This window comes from Cydia amplana, chromosome 20 (genome assembly GCF_948474715.1).
Source record: "Cydia amplana chromosome 20, ilCydAmpl1.1, whole genome shotgun sequence".
Classification (NCBI taxonomy): Eukaryota; Metazoa; Arthropoda; class Insecta; order Lepidoptera; family Tortricidae; genus Cydia; species Cydia amplana.
In genome coordinates, this window is record NC_086088.1 from 11,660,995 (window position 1) to 11,678,850 (window position 17,856).

Below are 17,856 nucleotides of genomic sequence, written 5' to 3' on the forward strand. Positions count from 1 at the left end.
TATCATTTTTTCCCCACCTCAAAAAGTGCCCAGCGCCGCTAAAGAAGTTTTCACTTCAAAAAAACCAGAGGGTTTCAAACTCAAAGTTACTCGTATTCTGGTTTACCTGTTTGTACGCGACAAGAACAGGCCAGGCCCTTCTATTGCTTGATGCGTGAAAACCACTGAAGTGTGTCTAGTCTCTTAACAAAGGATTTGTAATGCGAGTAGACGAATACGGACTTTATGACGTCAGGTTGAGATTTAAGTTGTGATAAGATTTTATGTATTATGTTTTGTCTTTACATACCTTTGTTTGTCAATATGATTAAGAAGTAAGTATTAGGATTAATGTCATTTAGAATTACGTATAAGTAGATGCCAAATGGCATGGCATAGTTATAAGGATCAAATTATAGTCAGCCTTCTATATTTCAGCCATCTTTGAATGATATTATAATTACTACAACATACATCAACTGATCACTAATCAACTAATTTATAACTTTTATAAGTGTGGTGTATAAATTGCAATTCATTCAATAGCTCTCAATAGAAATGTAGTAGGTTATAGACGGATTTTTTAACGAGTTAAATACTAGAGATGCCCCGAATAGTGGTTTTGGCCGAATACCGAATATTCGGCATGAGATACGATCATTGTGAGTCACAATTATTATGAAAACTGTTCGCCAACAAACCACAACGTTTGCTAAGATGTATTTTTTTAAAACAGAAGTAATGAATGTAGTTAGAGTCAATCAAATCAGACCCATGATAAAAATAAAATACTTCATAATCAACAAATGCTTAAAAAGGGTCCTCGTATTTAACAACTTTCCAATAATACTTTTTAAATATTAAATATACCTAATTTTTGGTATTTTTTTTTGTGTAATTTTTTTCTTTTTAGTTAGGGGCAACAGATATTCGGTATTCGGCCGAATAGTAGGCAACATTCGGCCGAATACCGATTATTCGGCAAAGTGGCCGAATACCGAATAGTTGCCGAATATTCGTGGCATCTCTAATTATAATTACTACAACATACATCAACTGATCACTAATCAACTAATTTATAACTTTTATAAGTGTGGTGTATAAATTGCAATTCTTTCAATAGCTCTCAATAGAAATGTAGGTTTTAGACGGATTTTTTAAGGAGTTAAATACTACTTAATAATGCTTCTTCAAATTCAGACATGTCAAAAATAATTACTTTGCTTACCTACACCAAACTATACATACTTTTAAATTAAAATACAGGTGTGTTTAGTAGGCTATATTGATCAATAAATTGCATAATATAACATTCAGAGTATAACATAGATCAGCGGTTCTCAATCTTTTTTTTTGACGGAACCCTTTCAAAAAAAAAAAAATTGTAAAAATTTTCGAGGCGACTAAAGCAGTGTTCTTAATTCTTGCGGAACCCCTGCAGGGGTGTCGCGGAACCCTAGGGTTCCGCGGCACACACTTTGAGTATGGCTGGCATAGATAACCTCATTAAAGATCACACCTCAGTTTGCAAGAGATAACGCACAACCTATTCACAACAAAATTTGCACCCGTCTCTCCTGGCTATTTAATGTTTGATCCATAAATTGGTAAAAACTATGCGTAATCTAAGGCCAGGCTTAAATTGGTCTTCAAAGGCAAATGCTAAGTAATTGTGAATAGTATTTTTAGGCAGTTATATCACTAAGTACATAAACAGGTACATCACTAAGTACATAAACAGGTACTAGTGACTGATAAGTTTACTATGCTTTGGACAAAAGGGCTTAAGTAAATTAGGGTTCCTTCTTGCCGCCCCACCATACAAAATTATAGCCAAGGAAGTTAGAATCTAGTTGTATTTTAAATTAGGTTGAATTTCATTTCTTCAAAAGTTTTATGAGACAAATGAAATGCTACCTACTTCGAAACTGAGTGTACATCCTAATGTACATTTGGCAGAATGAGGTTAAGAAATATCCTTCATAAAGTGTAGTAAGAGTAAATAAGATAAGAGTTGTATTGATATTTTAGGGCAAATAAAGAGTAAATTTTAGGGTCTATAGTTACAGACTATTGAATGCAAACTTCTGAGTAGTTGGGGGCAGACCTGAGAGCATAATCATTAAAAATTGAAATTTCTTTATCTGCTTCTCTATAACTCTTGCATAGGGCTGCCATCCGTCCCGGTTATTATTTTTGGACATGTACAGGGAAAAAATGCTATTTACGCCAAATTACCGGGTTTTTAAAGTCTATGTCCGTCTTCGGCGAATTTAGAGATGGCAGCCCAACTTTTGCATGTCATGAAAATGTGGTGCGAGTTCTGGAGGGCCTCTGCACCGTTTGTGCATCAACATCAAAGAGGGATTTAAAAAAAAGTTGCAAGGCCCATGTGTATCACAAAAATTGCAGGCTGCACATTTAACCACAGGGTCAAAGGAGATAAATAGGTTTCCTGTGAGCATAGAACCCCATATGCCTTTACGGTAAAGCACTAGATGGTTGGATTGTAATAAAAAACTAAATCACTCTGTTCGGGATTAGAGACTACGTGTTAAATTGTTATTTTAAGTCAACATATTAGTTTTGGTAACCCAATTTATCAATTTTTGTTATACTTAATACTAATCACTTGTGTACACTTTGTTATAAAAAGAATACAGTCAACCAACTAAAATCCGGTTGGCTTTGAAATTGTTACCCAACTTTTTATAAAACTATCTAAATAAAACATGCTACACACAGTACTGTAGGTAAATCACAGGTAACTATTTGGAGTCATCGATACTCATATTCCTTATCTTAATGCTCTGCTTTATGAAAAACAATGACTATTAAGACAAAGCCTTATTCATAGAAGCAAAAAAGTGCCCCAACATAATCCTACCACAGGATTTAAATACACATGTGTCTACCAACGTCGCTCGCGAAGGTCAGACTGTACGAAAGGGGGGGCTGGGACTTAGATTTTTTTTTGACAAAGTGGTATCATTATGACACTATTTTTAAATGATTGTAATGTGTAGATCACGTCAAAATAAGCATCTTTTATTGGAAAAACTTTTCTCTAAAATAAAAAATGGACGAGTTAGACGCGACCAAAGATTGATGTTTTTAAAGGGAGCTGGGACTTGTAAAATTGTATTATTATAAAAACGTCGGTTCTGGCGCTTCGCCGGCCGCTGCCGCGGCACGCTCGCTTCGCTCGCTCGGCTCGCGCGCTGTATGGTCGCAGTTCTACCTAACACTCCTCCTCGCTTCGCTCGTCGTCGTACCTACTCCGACCTGCCTTAAAAGCCTGGCCTGCCTTAAGCTCTATCTCCGCCATTTTCAGTTTTAGTAAAAAGTTTTCCAAGTAAAAGTTGCTTATTTCGATGTGTTCTATACATTAAAATCATTTAAAATATATGTCATAATGACACCACTCTCAATGAAAATTTTCTAAGTCCCAGCTCCCTTTAAAAATATCAATCTTTGGAGGCGTCTAACTCAGCCATTTTTTATTTTAGAGAAAAGTTTTTCCAATAAAAGATGCTTATTTTGACGTGATATACACATTACAATCATTTAAAAATAGTGTCATAATGACACCACTTTGTCAAAAAAAAATCTAAGTCCCAGCCCCCCCTTTGCTACAGTCCAACCCTCGCGAACCTTAAGGCCGCGAAACTGTAAAAAAACACCTACTCTAAAATAAATTAGGTACTTCCTAGTTCTATTGCTTCAGATTTTAGTAACCATGCCACTTATATCGGTATAACAGAGTATATAAGCTGAAATAAGTGCTCCACAAGCAGAAAACCACAAGGTTGGATTAAGTATTAAGTTTCAAATCCGTTTCATTACTGCGAACTCCCGTAATACGGCTCAGGACCGCTTCGGCCTCAGTTTCATTTCGTCATCTCCATAAATCGTCCACAGTGCCATGTCGTCAGCCTACAATTCCTAAATCGTCACCTTCCTAATTTGCCTACTTTCTGATATCGTCAATACCCCATTTTGTCTAAATTCCTATTTTGACCATAGTGCCAACTCGTCCAATATCTGATATCGTCAATATACCATTTTTGTCTACGTTCCTATTTCGACCAAAGTGCCAACTCGTCCGCGTTCTTTTATTTGAATTGAGAATGTAGAATTAATACTGATTGTCACTTAAACTGTCAGAAGCAGCACACATTTTATTCAAATAAAATATTTTTTCTAGCTCAATAGGTATCTAAGAAAGACAGATAAATAGGTAGTTACAAGTGTTTTTTTTTTCAGAGATGGACAACGAATATAGCCAATCAATACTACTTGGATTTGTAGAGGAAGCTTATCAAGCTGAAACACAAGAGTTTTTCAGGTTGAGATCAACCGATTCTACACCTGACCTGTACGTACATCGTGGCACAGTTACAATTAGTATTTGCTGTTGTCACACTTGTCCTTAACCATAAAGATAACTTTGATGATAATGATGATGTACTATTAGGGCTGCTATGTAGTTGACGAGTTGGCACTGTGGTCTAAATAGGAATGTTGACGAGTAAGCACTATGGACGAATTAGGAGTGTTGACGAATCGGCACTGTAGTCTAATTAGGAATATAACCAAGTTACTACAGTGGCCCACGTAAGAAAGCGGGCGAGATAAGAAAGTGACGATATAGGAATGCTGGCGAATCGGAACAGTAGACCAAATGCGAATGAGAACTACTTAAGAAGTTGCCGAAATGAAACTGAGGCCGAAGCGGTCCTGAGCCCGTAATACGAGCAAATGTTTGGATTTCAATTCATAGATATATCTAACCTAAATATTCTAGTATAACATTGTAATAGTATTTATTGACATGAAATTGACGAGAATATTAAGTAAAACAAGATTTAAGTAGTCGCTTGAAACAATAACGGCCAACTACAACGAATTAATTGGATAAAAACATAATTGAAGGAATGGCGGGCGGCGGCAATGGCGTACGATAGTTTATTTGTTATAAATTAGTAAAAAACAATAAAATACTCACGTTTTTTTACTGAAAACAATCCACTAACACAATTGTTATAACACTGAAAGTGTTATCACCAAAATAGGCGCGTAATTATCAAACAAAACTAATAATTCTCGAGAAAGCGTCTTCTAACCGCATCGTTGAACGAAACAGTAAATGTTGCCATAAGTTTTTCTACGACAGAGTGACAACTTTGTGACAAAAGTGATATTTTATTTCTTAATAAATAATATGTTTGAAAATGGTTTAAGAGCTTTTAATTTATAACATAGTGTTTTCCATAATTCTATAAATCAATGTAAATACATTTTTAACTTTTAGAAGTTATTTAGAGTAACAAAATGTAGACTGGCATCACTAATAATTGCCAGAGTTAAAATATTTACACGAAATATGGGAGTAATTTATTTTATATTACCCTAAACCTAAATCCAAAAATTAAACCGATAAATAATGATACGAAATTGATTGACTGATCATTTATATTATGAAGCCAAGCTATTTTTATCAGAGCTGTTATTTTGTTATAGTAGGTAAACTAGGTAATAATTTTTCACCTCAGCAGCTCGAACAAGGGTACTTTGATTCTTAAAAACAGTGAGCAAAATCGCATTTTGCTCACTGAGTGAGACAAAATGACATTACTTTATTGTCAAATGTCATTTCAACATGCGGGGTCTAATAAAAGTCCGAAATACTTGGGTTCTATTATCTCTGTCCCTTTCACACTGTTAGCAAAAAGAAACAGACAAAAAAAAGTTAAAACGACATTCAACAGTATATTCACGGTTTATAATAGACCCCCGAAAAACTTCAGACCGCATCGTTCCAAACCTTGGAGGATACAACTAAACGGAGTAGCCATTGACAGGCTTTCCCCTCTGTCGAAAATAGGCGGCCAACGGTCATACACAATGTATGGACTGACGTTTATCTGACATGGCTATTTTTACGTTACGCATACATTTGACGTTCCCCTCCCCCGCAAAAATCGGCAGACTGTTTTGTACAGAAAATTACAGACATGGCGTCTCCGTTTGATTATATCCTCCAAGTTCCAAACCACGTACGAGTATGAATTCTTAATAATTAATAAATAAAAATAAAGTTTAAGATTTGATAAAAACTGATAAAATACTATATTTTAAGTATTTTATTGTATAATTAAAATAATGAACTCAAAAAATACACAGATCATCACGCAAAAATAATTATTTTACTTTTAAGAATTTCTAGATACCATAGTTGACAAATAGTACGTATCCGCAATTCGGACCGTATCTTACAAAGATTTTTTTTTACAAAAAAGTTTGAAGTGTCAGTTAATGTTTGTTATTTCTATATTATTTTAATGGAATTTATTATTACGTTTTGTTTTTGTGTTCCATTGCGGTAATTAAACTTAATTGTTTGTATATCTTAAGAAAACATGAGTGCAGGTATTAAGTGATGAACAAGGATTACATTTTTCAAGTTGTCTAATAGGTATGTTCTCACTGCGCTGAGGTGAAAAATGTTGTGTACTACACGAGATCAAAGTTATTTACATCTCGTGCGCTTTTGAGTCCCTTACTACGCTCAAGATTCTAAATTAGATTCACTCGCTACGCTCGTGAATCTATTATAGAATCTTTCGCTTGCACGGGACTCAAAATAAGCACTCGAAGAAATATCAAACTTTGATCACTTGTTGTACAAATAACTATTGTCACCTCTCTCACAAGTAGACCAACAGGATACATACATGATTATAACAAAAAAATAACTAGTTCATGTTTATTATACATGTATTAAACCTTCTTCTTTCGTCTTATTATATATTTATTGTGACATTCTTCTTTCTAGGCATTTTTTTTTTTACTTTTGTTGGACGGGGAAAATACATGTAAAAAATGGCAACATTGATCTCCTGTCAAAATAAACGTGTTTGGCAATGGCATGTCTATTGTCAAAACTGTCAAATTTACAGCCATGTGGTATAGTAGTTTTGTGAACATTTCAAAGTTTTAGCCAAAAGCATTGTAATAAATGGTGCACAGCGACGATGGATTACGTTGTAGGCAATGTAGCTGCCTTAATAGCCGGTAATGTTACACCAAACCGCCCTAAACTCTCCAAAAGAGCTTTAACTCCGATAAAGCATATGCCTTCACCGAACGTAACACCTAAAAGCGAGTTAGTCGACGATAGATCCATATTCCTGTCGCCCTCGGTACAGAAAAAGAAGGCTATAGTTAAAAAGAGTCCTAAGAGAATATTCCAGAACCCAGATTTGGATGTAACCAACGAAAACGAAGGTAATACAAGTACTAGCAGCCCTAAGGCGGATAAAGTGAAGAAACACCTAAAAGGTGAGTTAGACGCTACTGTTAGCCCTAAAAATATTTCTAAAGCAGCTAAAACACCTGAAGCTAAGCAACAGGAATCACCATCGCCTAAGAAAAAGGCTGTAAACGGTGATATGAATAATTCGGTTGGAGATAATGTTAGTCCTAATAAATTGACACCTAAAAAGAACAAAAAGAAACGCAACTCTATTGCAGAGAACAGTGAAATTGTCACTGAAAGTATAGAAACAAATCAGTCTGCAGGAACTCCTAAGAAAAACAAAAAGAAAATAAACTCCATTTTAGAGGTTAGTCAAAATGTTGCAGAATCACCTAAAAAAGGCAAAACACAAAAAGAAAATGCACAAAATAATACTAAAGTAGCCACAAATGAAAAAGCTGAAAGTTTAAATACTTCAAAAAAGAAGAAGAATAAGAAAAAACCACAAAACACAGAACCAGAAGAAAGTGAAAACACTGTAAATGATGTAAATAGTGAACACAATGAAACTGAAGCAGCCAGTCCCAAAAAGAAGAATAAAAAACGCAAGAAACAACAAACTGATGAAAATCCAGAAGAGAAAGACGGGAAACCAACAAAAAATAAAAAAGTTAAAGTGAACCCAAATGCCGTAACAGATAAAGATTCAGATTCTGAGCATGAATCAGATAACGAAATTGAATCAGAAACCGAGGAAAATAATAAGGAAGTGCTTGAAAAGTCAGCAGAACCGGAAGAACCGAGTTCTGACGAAGAAGAAGTACCCTCACCAAAGAAGAAAGAGAAAGCGGAAAGTCAAGAGACAGAGAAAGTAAGAGAGATAAATACGGAGGAAGAAATTAAGAGGACATTGTTTGTAGGCAACGTGCCGTTTAGTAAGAAGTGTAAAAAGGAGATTAAGAAGATTTTTAGTAAATACGGACAGATTGAAAGTGTTAGGTGAGATATTTAAAATAATTTGTGTCCTGGGGCCCGTTTCTCAAAAGCTTGTAACTAATACAACCGGATGTCACTTTTTGACAGCTTTTGTTAGAAAGGAACTTCCACTTGTATTACAAGTTATAAGCTTTTGAGAAACGGGCCCCTGCTAAAAAAGGAAAACTCATGCATGACATGAAAAGACTAGCCTGTAACATTTGTACTAAGGAAATATCATCCAATTTTTTTATTGAAATTTTTTGGAGTGTTTTTGAAGTTTTCTATGCCTATTATAAATCTTTAACATTTTATTTAATGTGTAAAACATATTTTTATTGCAAGTATCATGATGAAAATATCTGCTCAGCAAAATTTTAGATGCCAAAGGCTCAGGCCTAAGGCTCCAGTGTTATAAATGAGAATTTTTAACCATCCTAATGTTCATGCAATATTAATAATTTCAACTAACCGTTTCAGGATCCGCACAGTCCCGGTGAAAGACCCTAGTGTGACTCCAAAACTGGCGGTGATCAAGCAGGAGCTGCATCCGGAGAGGAGCACTGTCAATGTCTACGTTAAGTTCTCCGACCCACAATGTGTTGAACAAGTAAGTTCAGGTTGAGGCATGCTTTTAACTAAATTATTTCTTCATCTTTGTTACAAATTAAAGGTCCGGTAGCCTAGCAGAAAGATATGCAGCTTTTAGACCAAGTCTTGTTTTCAAACAACAACTTGCAGTCTGTGCGGAAAGAGAAGAGTCATGGAATGTATGGGGCCCAATACATCCCACAACCCTTCTCTTTCCGAACAGACTCTACCAACTTGGAACCAGTGTTCGTCATGACGCGAATGGGCTTATCCCAATATTTATATTTACCCAGAAGTACTTGATTTGCTCTTGAATTTTGAATCCTTAGTTACACCATTACACAATAAAAGTTCGAAATAGATCATAGAACATGTACAAAAAATTTGTATGCAGTGTTTTAGGGAAGTCAATGAATTTTGACATATTGTTACTGATTTTTTGCTCTTTTAAATTTAAATCAATAAAATTATCGAATTTAAACTGTTGTGAGACATACTAACATTGAATAATTTTACGGTTTAGACTCACTTACGCGATACACGGCCGTCGTGAACGCTGCTCGCACTGTTAGTGCTTGAGAAAGGAGACCTAGGCTCTCCGAAACATGTCGCGCGAGTGACTTAAAACAAGTGAGTCTAAACCGTAAAATTATTCAATATAATGAATTTAACATATTTCCAGGCGTTAGCAGAAAACAACACAGTCCTAAACAACAACCACCTGCGCGTGACCCGGAGCGGCAGCACCGGCGCCGAGCACGACCCGAGACACTCCGTGTTCGTGGGGAACATACCCTTCGCTTTGGAAGATGAGGGGCTGAGAGAGAAGTTCGAGAAGTGCGGGGAAATTGAGTCCGTTAGGATAGTGCGGGATAAGAAGACTAATGCTGGGAAAGGTGAGAATGTATTACAATTTAGGCAGTGACAGGGCATGACCCGAGACACTGCCTGTTCGTGGGGAACATACCCTTCGCTTTGGAGGACGAGGGCCTGAGAGAGAAGTTCGAGAAGTGCGGGGAAAATGAGTCCGTTAGGATAGTGCGGGATAAGAAAACTAATGCTGGGAAAGGTGGGTTTATGTTGCAACTTAGAAAGTGGCAAATGAAAGAGTGAGTTAACAGTATAGGGACAAACATGAGATGAGACACTGCCTGTTCGTGGGGAACATACCCTTCGCTTTGGAAGACGAGGGGCTGAGAGAGAAATTCGAGAAGTGCGGGGAAATTAAGTCCGTTAGGATAGTCCGGGATAAGAAGACTAATGCTGGGAAAGGTGAGAATGTAGACAAGGAACAGAGCATGACCTGAGACACTCCGTGTTCGTGGGGAACATACCCTTCGCTTCGGAGGACGATGGGCTGAGAGAGAAGTTCGAGAAGTGCAGGCAGATTGAGTCCGTTAGGATAGTGCGGGATAAGAAAACTAATGCTGGGAAAGGTGGGTTTATGTTGCAACTTAGAAAGTGGCAAATGAAAGAGTGAGTTAACAGTATAGGGACAAACATGAGATGAGACACTGCCTGTTCGTGGGGAACATACCCTTCGCTTTGGAAGATGAGGGGCTGAGAGAGAAGTTCGAGAAGTGCGGGGAAATTGAGTCCGTTAGGATAGTGCGGGATAAGAAAACTAATGCTGGGAAAGGTGGGTTTATGTTGCAACTTAGAAAGTGGCAAATGAAAGAGTGAGTTAACAGTATAGGGACAAACATGAGATGAAACACTGCCTGTTCGTGGGGAACATACCCTTCGCTTTGGAAGATGAGGGGCTGAGAAAGAAGTTCGAGAAGTGCGGGGAAATTGAGTCCGTTAGGATAGTGCGGGATAAGAAAACTAATGCTGGGAAAGGTAAGAATGTAGACAAGGGACAGAAAATGACTCAAGACACTGTGTTCGTGGGAAACCGGTAAACATACCCTTCGCTTCGGAGGACGATGGGCTGAGAGAGAAGTTCGAGAAGTGCGGGGAGATTGAGTCGGTTAGGATAGTGCGGGATAAGAAGACTAATGCTGGGAAAGGTGAGAATGTATTACAATTTAGGCAGTGACAGGGCATGACCCGAGACACTCCGTGTTCGTGGGGAACATACCCTTCGCTTTGGAAGACGAGGGGCTGAGAGAGAAGTTCGAGAAGTGCGGAGAAATTGAGTCTGTCAGGATAGTGCGGGATAAGAAAACTAATGCTGGGAAAGGTGAGTTTGTGTTGCAGCTTAGAAAGTGGCAAATGAAAGAGTGAGTTAACAGTATAGGGACAAACATGAGATGAGACACTGCCTGTTCGTGGGGAACATACCCTTCGCTTTGGAAGATGAGGGGCTGAGAGAGAAGTTCGAGAAGTGCGGGGAGATTGAGTCCGTTAGGATAGTGCGGGATAAGAAAACTAATGCTGAGAAAGGTGGGTAATCTTTTCTCAAAAAGCTCGGCGAAGTACGCGTCTGACTTGCGCTCTGTTCTGGTCTAGCAAGCAAGTACAGATGTAGTGCATAATTGTTTTCCATCGTATTTTCACTGAAACGTATTTGTCATGCTACTTCAGTCTGTCACTGTCAGTCAACCTTAGTACTTTTTGTACCGTGACTGACTGAAATGGCAAGACAAGACACGTTCGTACGTTTCCGTGAAAAAATGATGGAAAATATGCATAATATGCATATTTACACATATTATGCACTACTTGCTTAAGTGTGTTTTTTGTCTAGTAACTTTCTACCTCATACAGTTAAATTGTGGATTGAACTGTCGCCTGTGGTATTTCCGGACCGATACCACCCATAAACCTTCAAGAAAGGAGCGTACTCCCATCCTAAAGGCTGGCAACGCACTTAACTCCATTGATGGTGTTGGTGTCCATGGACGATGGTAATTGATTGCCATCAAGCGATTCATTTGCTCGTTTGCAGCCTATTATTATTATTATTCAGAGGCGGAGGCCTTTGCACGCACGACAGACGCGCTCGACGGTAAGTACTGTGGTGCATCAGCGGGTACTGGAGAGAGTCGTACGTCTATACTTACCTACATATCCTCTAAGTTTGTTTCATCTGTGATGTTTAATAGTCTTTATATGTAAAGTTCGTTACTCGTTATATTGTAATGTTTAGATAGTTTTTTCTTCTCTGATATTTTTCACTGTAGCTATAATATGGTGTTAATTAGTTTGTAATATTTCCGCTAAATTGTAAAACATGCTGTGTACACTTGTTTTGGATCTCGTGCTAGATTTAAGCCATAATGTACAATTGTATTACCCATGATATTGTACGATGTCTGTTTAGTGTACCTAATAAAGTAAAATAAAAAAAAAATATGCGCGGATATTGGCGGAAATCGAAAGTGAACAGCAGTATATACCTAAATCCATTAACACTGTCTTGGATGAAGGCAACGTCACAACAGACCCTCTGGAGTTCCTAAACTCATTGATATAGGCTGCAGAGGGGGAGCCCTCTGCAGCCTATATCATAAAAAAAAACAACGGGTTGCACTCCGGGAGTGCTGGCCAGGGATCGGATACCGGTATTTTTTGTATGGGAACGGAAACGGTATTTTTTCGTTCTTTGCTAATTACTTCATTTCTAATTGGGCAATCTAATAATACGAAGTCATAACCTAAAAACACAAATGAGTCCTACATTTCGGGTATAAAATAATTCGAAAAATATGGTTATTTCTAAGTTTTTGCCAAAAACCGGTTCCGATCCCTGGTGCTGGCAGAAGTGAAAACTCAATTACTATTGCAAAATGTCTGCAGCACTATGTATAATTGAGGTTAACGCCATCTGGCGTTATTTAGTCGCATTACTTGAAACCCCTAAGCACATCACTGTTAGTACTCGAGTTATATTAATACCAGTTAGAGCGAAACTCACTAGATGGCATTTAAATCAATAAAGAAAAACTCAATGACATTGAAGTAACAGTTTTTCGATCAGGTCACGTGTCCGTCTTACGGTCACGTGACACCTCTCGCGAGTTTGACATTTTTTCCCCATCACAAAAAGTGCACAGCGCCGCTAAAGAAGTTTTCACTTCAAAAATTGTCTCCAGGTTTCGGCTACGTGAATTTCACTTCACGAGATGGCGTGGAACTAGCACTTGCATTGACAGATGAGGATCTTACAATCAAGAACAGGATCATGCGAGTCAAGAGATGCACGCAGGTCACACAACGACAATCACAGAAGGGAAATAACAGGCAAGTTTCAACCTTACTACGAAGGAATAAGGTCTAATTATCATCACTATAGTTCGTCTTTTTTTAGCATTAGAAAGAACTTGCAAGAAGGTAAGCGATCTTGACATGTCTTTTAATTGAAAAACGCTTTTTAAAAATCAAAAACTATTACTTATGAAAGCAGAAGAATATAAATGATGGTATTAGATTCATAATTGTTACATATTTGCCGTAACTTATTTTTAAAATGTGTTTTTCAATTAAAAGACACATCAAGATTGTTTACCTTATTTATAATGCTAAAAAAAACCGGCCAAGTGCGAGTCGGACTCGCGCACGGAGGGTTCCGCACCATCAACAAAAAATAGAGCAAAACAAGCAAAAAAACGGTCACCCATCCAAGTACTGACCCCGCCCGACGTTGCTTAACTTCGGTCAAAAATCACGTTTGTTGTATGGGAGCCCCACTTAAATCTTTATTTTATTCTGTTTTTAGTATTTGTTGTTATAGCGGCAACAGAAATACATCATCTGTGAAAATTTCAACTATCTAGCTATCACGGTTCGTGAGATACAGCCTGGTGACAGACGGACGGACGGACGGACGGACAGCGGAGTCTTAGTAATAGGGTCCCGTTTTTACCCTTTGGGTACGGAACCCTAAAAACGAAGTATAGTATATAGACAGAAAACATATAAAAACTCAAAAATGTGCGTTTTCCTAGAGATAAGACCTATATAGCTCGATCGATTTTTCGCCCCCGAAAACCCCCATATAGTAAATTTTATGTATATATATATATATATATATATATATATATATATATATATATATAAATAAATAAATATGCAAGAATTGCTCGTTTAAAGGTATTAGATTAGATACAGTCGCAGTAATTATTGACAGTATTTAGAAGTACTAGTCAATTTTATACAATCAGGGTGTCTAGCCAATCTGCCAATCGTTGGCTCTGTAGCGAACGGTACACTTACCTATATCTCTTTGTCTCACTAATATGGACGAGTGATAGAAAGAGATTACCGTATCATTTGCTATTGCTGAGCGAACAATTGGCATCTTGGGTTTATTATTGTGCGGTAATATATAATAGTATATAGTCCTCCATGTCATATCCGACAACGGCGACCCTTACAATTTTCTCTGATGACACGTACCTATATGGCTCGCAAAACCAAACTTGTTTTAAATATCCGATCGCACTGTGCACACATATAGCTTCCCACTGTCTGTCTGTCTGTCTGTATGTATGTATGCTTAGATCTTTAAAACTACGCAACGGATTTTGATGCAGTTTTTTTAATAGATAGAGTGATTCAAGAGGAAGGTTTATGTATGATTTGTTAACCCGTGCGAAGCCGGGGCGGGTCGCTAGTACCTTATAAAACAATGTGCCCCGCCTTTCGCGTCTGTCTGTCTGTAGTCTGTATGTTCGCGATAAACTCAAAAACTACTGAACGGATTTTCATGAGGTTTTCACCTATCAATAGAGTGATTCACGAGGACGAAGGTTCAGCGGGCTCAGCACGGTTCCATTTTTATCCACTATCACTAAGCCCGTCACTTTCGCACTTACATACTTGTTAGAACGTGACAGGCATGGTGATAAATGATAAAACTGCGACCGTGCTACTAGGGCTGGTGTATAACTTGTTAAGGTTTTAACCCGTGCGAAGCCGGGTCGGGTCGCTAGTAAGCCTTGTGGCAATAACGTTGAATTTGATTTTTTTCAGGCCAGGTTTTCAAGGAAAGAAAATCAGCCAAGGCGACAGGCAAAGAAACCAAACTGCAGGCAAATTCAACCAAGGTCGAAATCCGGGCAAATTCCAGGGAAACAGGGGTGGGAATTTCCAAGGGAATAGAGGGAATTTCCAAAACAGAGGTGGGAATTTCCAGAAGGGGGGAAATTTCCAAGGAAGGAGTGGAAATAGTTTTGGAAAACAAAATGATGGTGATAAGCCGGATGGCGCTCATAGAAGGTTGCTGAATAAGAGAAAGAGTCAGGTAATATGTTTTATTTTTAATTTGCTTTATTGTTTCTTTCATTCCTGCGCGCTGGTGGCCTAGCGGTAAGAGCGTGCGACTTTCAATCCGGAGGTCGTGGGTTCAAATCCCGGCTCATACCGATGAGTTTTTAGAAACTTATGTACGAAATATCATTTGATATTTACCAGTCGCTTTTCGGTGAAGGAATACATCGTGAGGAAACCGGACTAATCCCAATAAGGCCTAGTACCCTCTGGGTTGGAAGGTCAGATCGCAGTCGCTTTCGTAAAAACTAGTGCCTACGCCGATTCTCGGGATTAGTTGCCAAGCGGACCCCAGGCTGCCATGAGCCGTGGCAAAATGCCGGGACAATGAGAGGAAGATGATAATGTTTCTTTCATTCTTAGACAATTCTTAGATAATAGATTGACATCAAAAATGTTTTTGTCAAAAAAAAAAACAATTCTGTTGCCTGCTTACGCTCCGTGACGCCCTCAAACAATAATTGCTCATTAAATATTGCCAATAAAGGGGCCCACTGATTAACAGTCCGCCGGACCAGGGCTCGGAACCGGTTTTTTTGTAAAACCCAAAATAGCCCATTATTTATAATTATTTTATGCTCTTTACGTAGGACTGAATCATGTATTTAGGTAACACCTTCGTATTATTAGATTGTCCCATTAAAAATGAAATAATAAACCAAAGAACGAAAAAGAACGAAATAATACCGGTATTTTTTGTATGAAGAAAAAACCGGTTCCGAGCCTTGCGCCGGACGGTATGGACCTGTCAGTTGTTCGGAACTGTCAACTTTTTGTTCTAACTGACAGCCCATACCGTCCGGCGGACTGTTAATCAGTGGGCCCCTTAAGTTTATGTTCCTAGTAACTTCGATGTCTTTGTTTGAAAGCCAACTCTTCAACCAACTTGCCATAACTTCTTTGCCGATATCCTGGTACAAATGGGTCAATTAACTATTTCTTGTTGTTATTCGGTCCCATCAGCGAGGAGACAATAGTAGCATAGTTTGTTAGAAGAACTGCTGTACCATGTTCTACTAACATGCTCAGTAGATGTCCCATTATGGAAAGGTCTTATAACTACCATATTTTTTTTTTTTTTTTAAATATTATAGGACATTTTTTTACACAAATTGACTAAGCCCCACGGTAAGCTCAAGAAAGCTTGTGTTGTGGGTACTCAGACAACGATATATATAATATACAAATACTTAAATACATAGTAAACACCCAAGACTCGGGAACAAATATCTGTGCTAATCACACAAATAAATGCCCTTACCGGGATTCGAACCCAGGACCGCGGCTTCACAGGCAGGGTCACTACTCACTAGGCCAGACCGGTCGGTCAAAAATGCAAGTTTGGTTCATTTAAATACGAAAAACCTAGAGTTTTAAGAGTGACTCAGGAGACCGTAACCATAGCAACGTGTGACAAGAAAAAGTTGATTAACCAAAGAAAATGTATATTTTCAGGAGGGTGGTGACGACCAGCCTAGGGAAAAGAAAGCCAGGAAGGAGTTTGTAGGCATGACAGCTGAGAAAAAGAAGGTAAAACACCTCCGTCAATGTGGCTAATTCCGTCATAGGGACTATACCGTCCACGAGCGTATTTCTTTGATTTTCAATCGAAGGAAAAAACCCATCTGCTTTTGATTGCTGAAACTAAAAGCAATCGCTGCTTTGTCGGTGAAATTATCAATTTTGTTCGTTGTTCGAGAAAAACGCTATTAGACGGAATAGTCCCTATGACGGAATTAGCCACATTTACCTTATTTAAATTGTTAATATGTAGTATAATTTTCTCAAACATCCGATAAAATATTGATATTCTGTTCTTCATATAAAGCTGGGAAGTATCACGTCTCGGGCGCGGTTAGACGAGAGTCTTTAATGATATTTCATACAAAGTTGCAGGCCTAGGCCGGGAAGTGGCTCTTTTTAGGGTTCCGTACCCAAAGGGTAAAAACGGGACCCTATTACTAAGACTCCGCTGTCCGTCCGTCCGTCCGTCCGTCCGTCCGTCCGTCCGTCCGTCCGTCCGTCCGTCCGTCTGTCACCAGGCTGTATCTCACGAACCGTGATAGCTAGACAGTTGAAATTTTCACAAATGATGTATTTCTGTTGCCGCTATAACAACAAATACTAAAAACAGAATAAAATAAAGATTTAAGCGGGGCTCCCATACAACAAACGTGATTTTTGACCGAAGTTAAGCAACGTCGGGCGGGGTCAGTACTTGGATGGGTGACCGTTTTTTTGCTTGTTTTGGTCTATTTTTTGTTGATGGTGCGGAACCCTCCGTGCGCGAGTCCGACTCGCACTTGGCCGGTTTTAATAATAATAATTTCCATTTCACATATTTGTGGCATTCGGCCATAAAAAAAAATATAAGCAATATTTTTGTTTCGTTCTGACATTCTGCCATTACGCATTTTTTGTTTTTTATTCGTTTTTGTGTTTATTTATTATTGGATAAGGAATATAAAAGGGGAACGAAAATTTGTTTATATTTGCGCTACGGCGCACGGTTTAGGAGATACAGCCCTATAAAGATATCTCGATGACTAAAAAGCTTTGAAAAAAAAAACAATTTTAGATGTGAATGGTAGTTTTGGACATAAAATATAGCAGTATAAAATAAAAGGTTAAAAAAAGTTTTTTTTTTATTTTGTTCACAGAAACGCAAATTTGACAAGGGCCAGAAGAAAAAGAAGGCTCTAAGTGAGATTTTAACGAAATAATTTTGAATTGTGTCATAATTATGATTCGATTATGCTTAGGTATGTTGTGTCAATAAAATTGTTCCCTTTTATAATGTGTTTTATTCGGTTACACTGTAGACTTTTAACCTT

General features: G+C 38.0%; 3 protein-coding genes across 3 annotated transcripts in view; 2 read left to right on the forward strand and 1 right to left on the reverse strand.

Annotated features, from left to right (window-relative positions):
• Window positions 1-5,135, reverse strand: part of LOC134657759 (nucleolar protein dao-5-like) — a 29,630-nt gene extending 24,495 nt beyond the window's left edge. The window contains exon 1 of the mRNA XM_063513323.1: window positions 4,988-5,135. The gene's annotated coding sequence lies outside the window, so the exon portion shown is untranslated. The remainder of the gene's footprint in view (window positions 1-4,987) is intronic.
• Window positions 1-17,856, forward strand: part of LOC134657522 (small ribosomal subunit protein bS18m) — a 268,775-nt gene that overhangs the window by 85,901 nt on the left and 165,018 nt on the right. The window lies entirely within an intron of this gene.
• LOC134657760 (uncharacterized) lies at window positions 6,917-17,808 on the forward strand. The gene is made up of 7 exons (XM_063513325.1): window positions 6,917-8,239; window positions 8,696-8,825; window positions 9,489-9,702; window positions 12,847-12,994; window positions 14,726-14,996; window positions 16,478-16,552; window positions 17,683-17,808. Exons 1-7 carry the CDS (start codon window positions 7,017-7,019, stop codon window positions 17,743-17,745), a joined length of 2,124 nt encoding a protein of 707 aa, XP_063369395.1. The 5' UTR covers window positions 6,917-7,016; the 3' UTR covers window positions 17,746-17,808.

Excerpts from the sequence above, each read along its gene's own strand:
- LOC134657760 (XM_063513325.1), top strand. The coding sequence starts at position 7,017 with ATGGATTACGTTGTAGGCAATGTAGCTGCCTTAATAGCCGGTAATGTT. Across the intron at positions 12,995-14,725 it reads TCACAGAAGGGAAATAACAG|GCCAGGTTTTCAAGGAAAGA; the intron begins GCAAGTTTCAAC and ends GATTTTTTTCAG. Across the intron at positions 14,997-16,477 it reads TGAATAAGAGAAAGAGTCAG|GAGGGTGGTGACGACCAGCC; the intron begins GTAATATGTTTT and ends GTATATTTTCAG.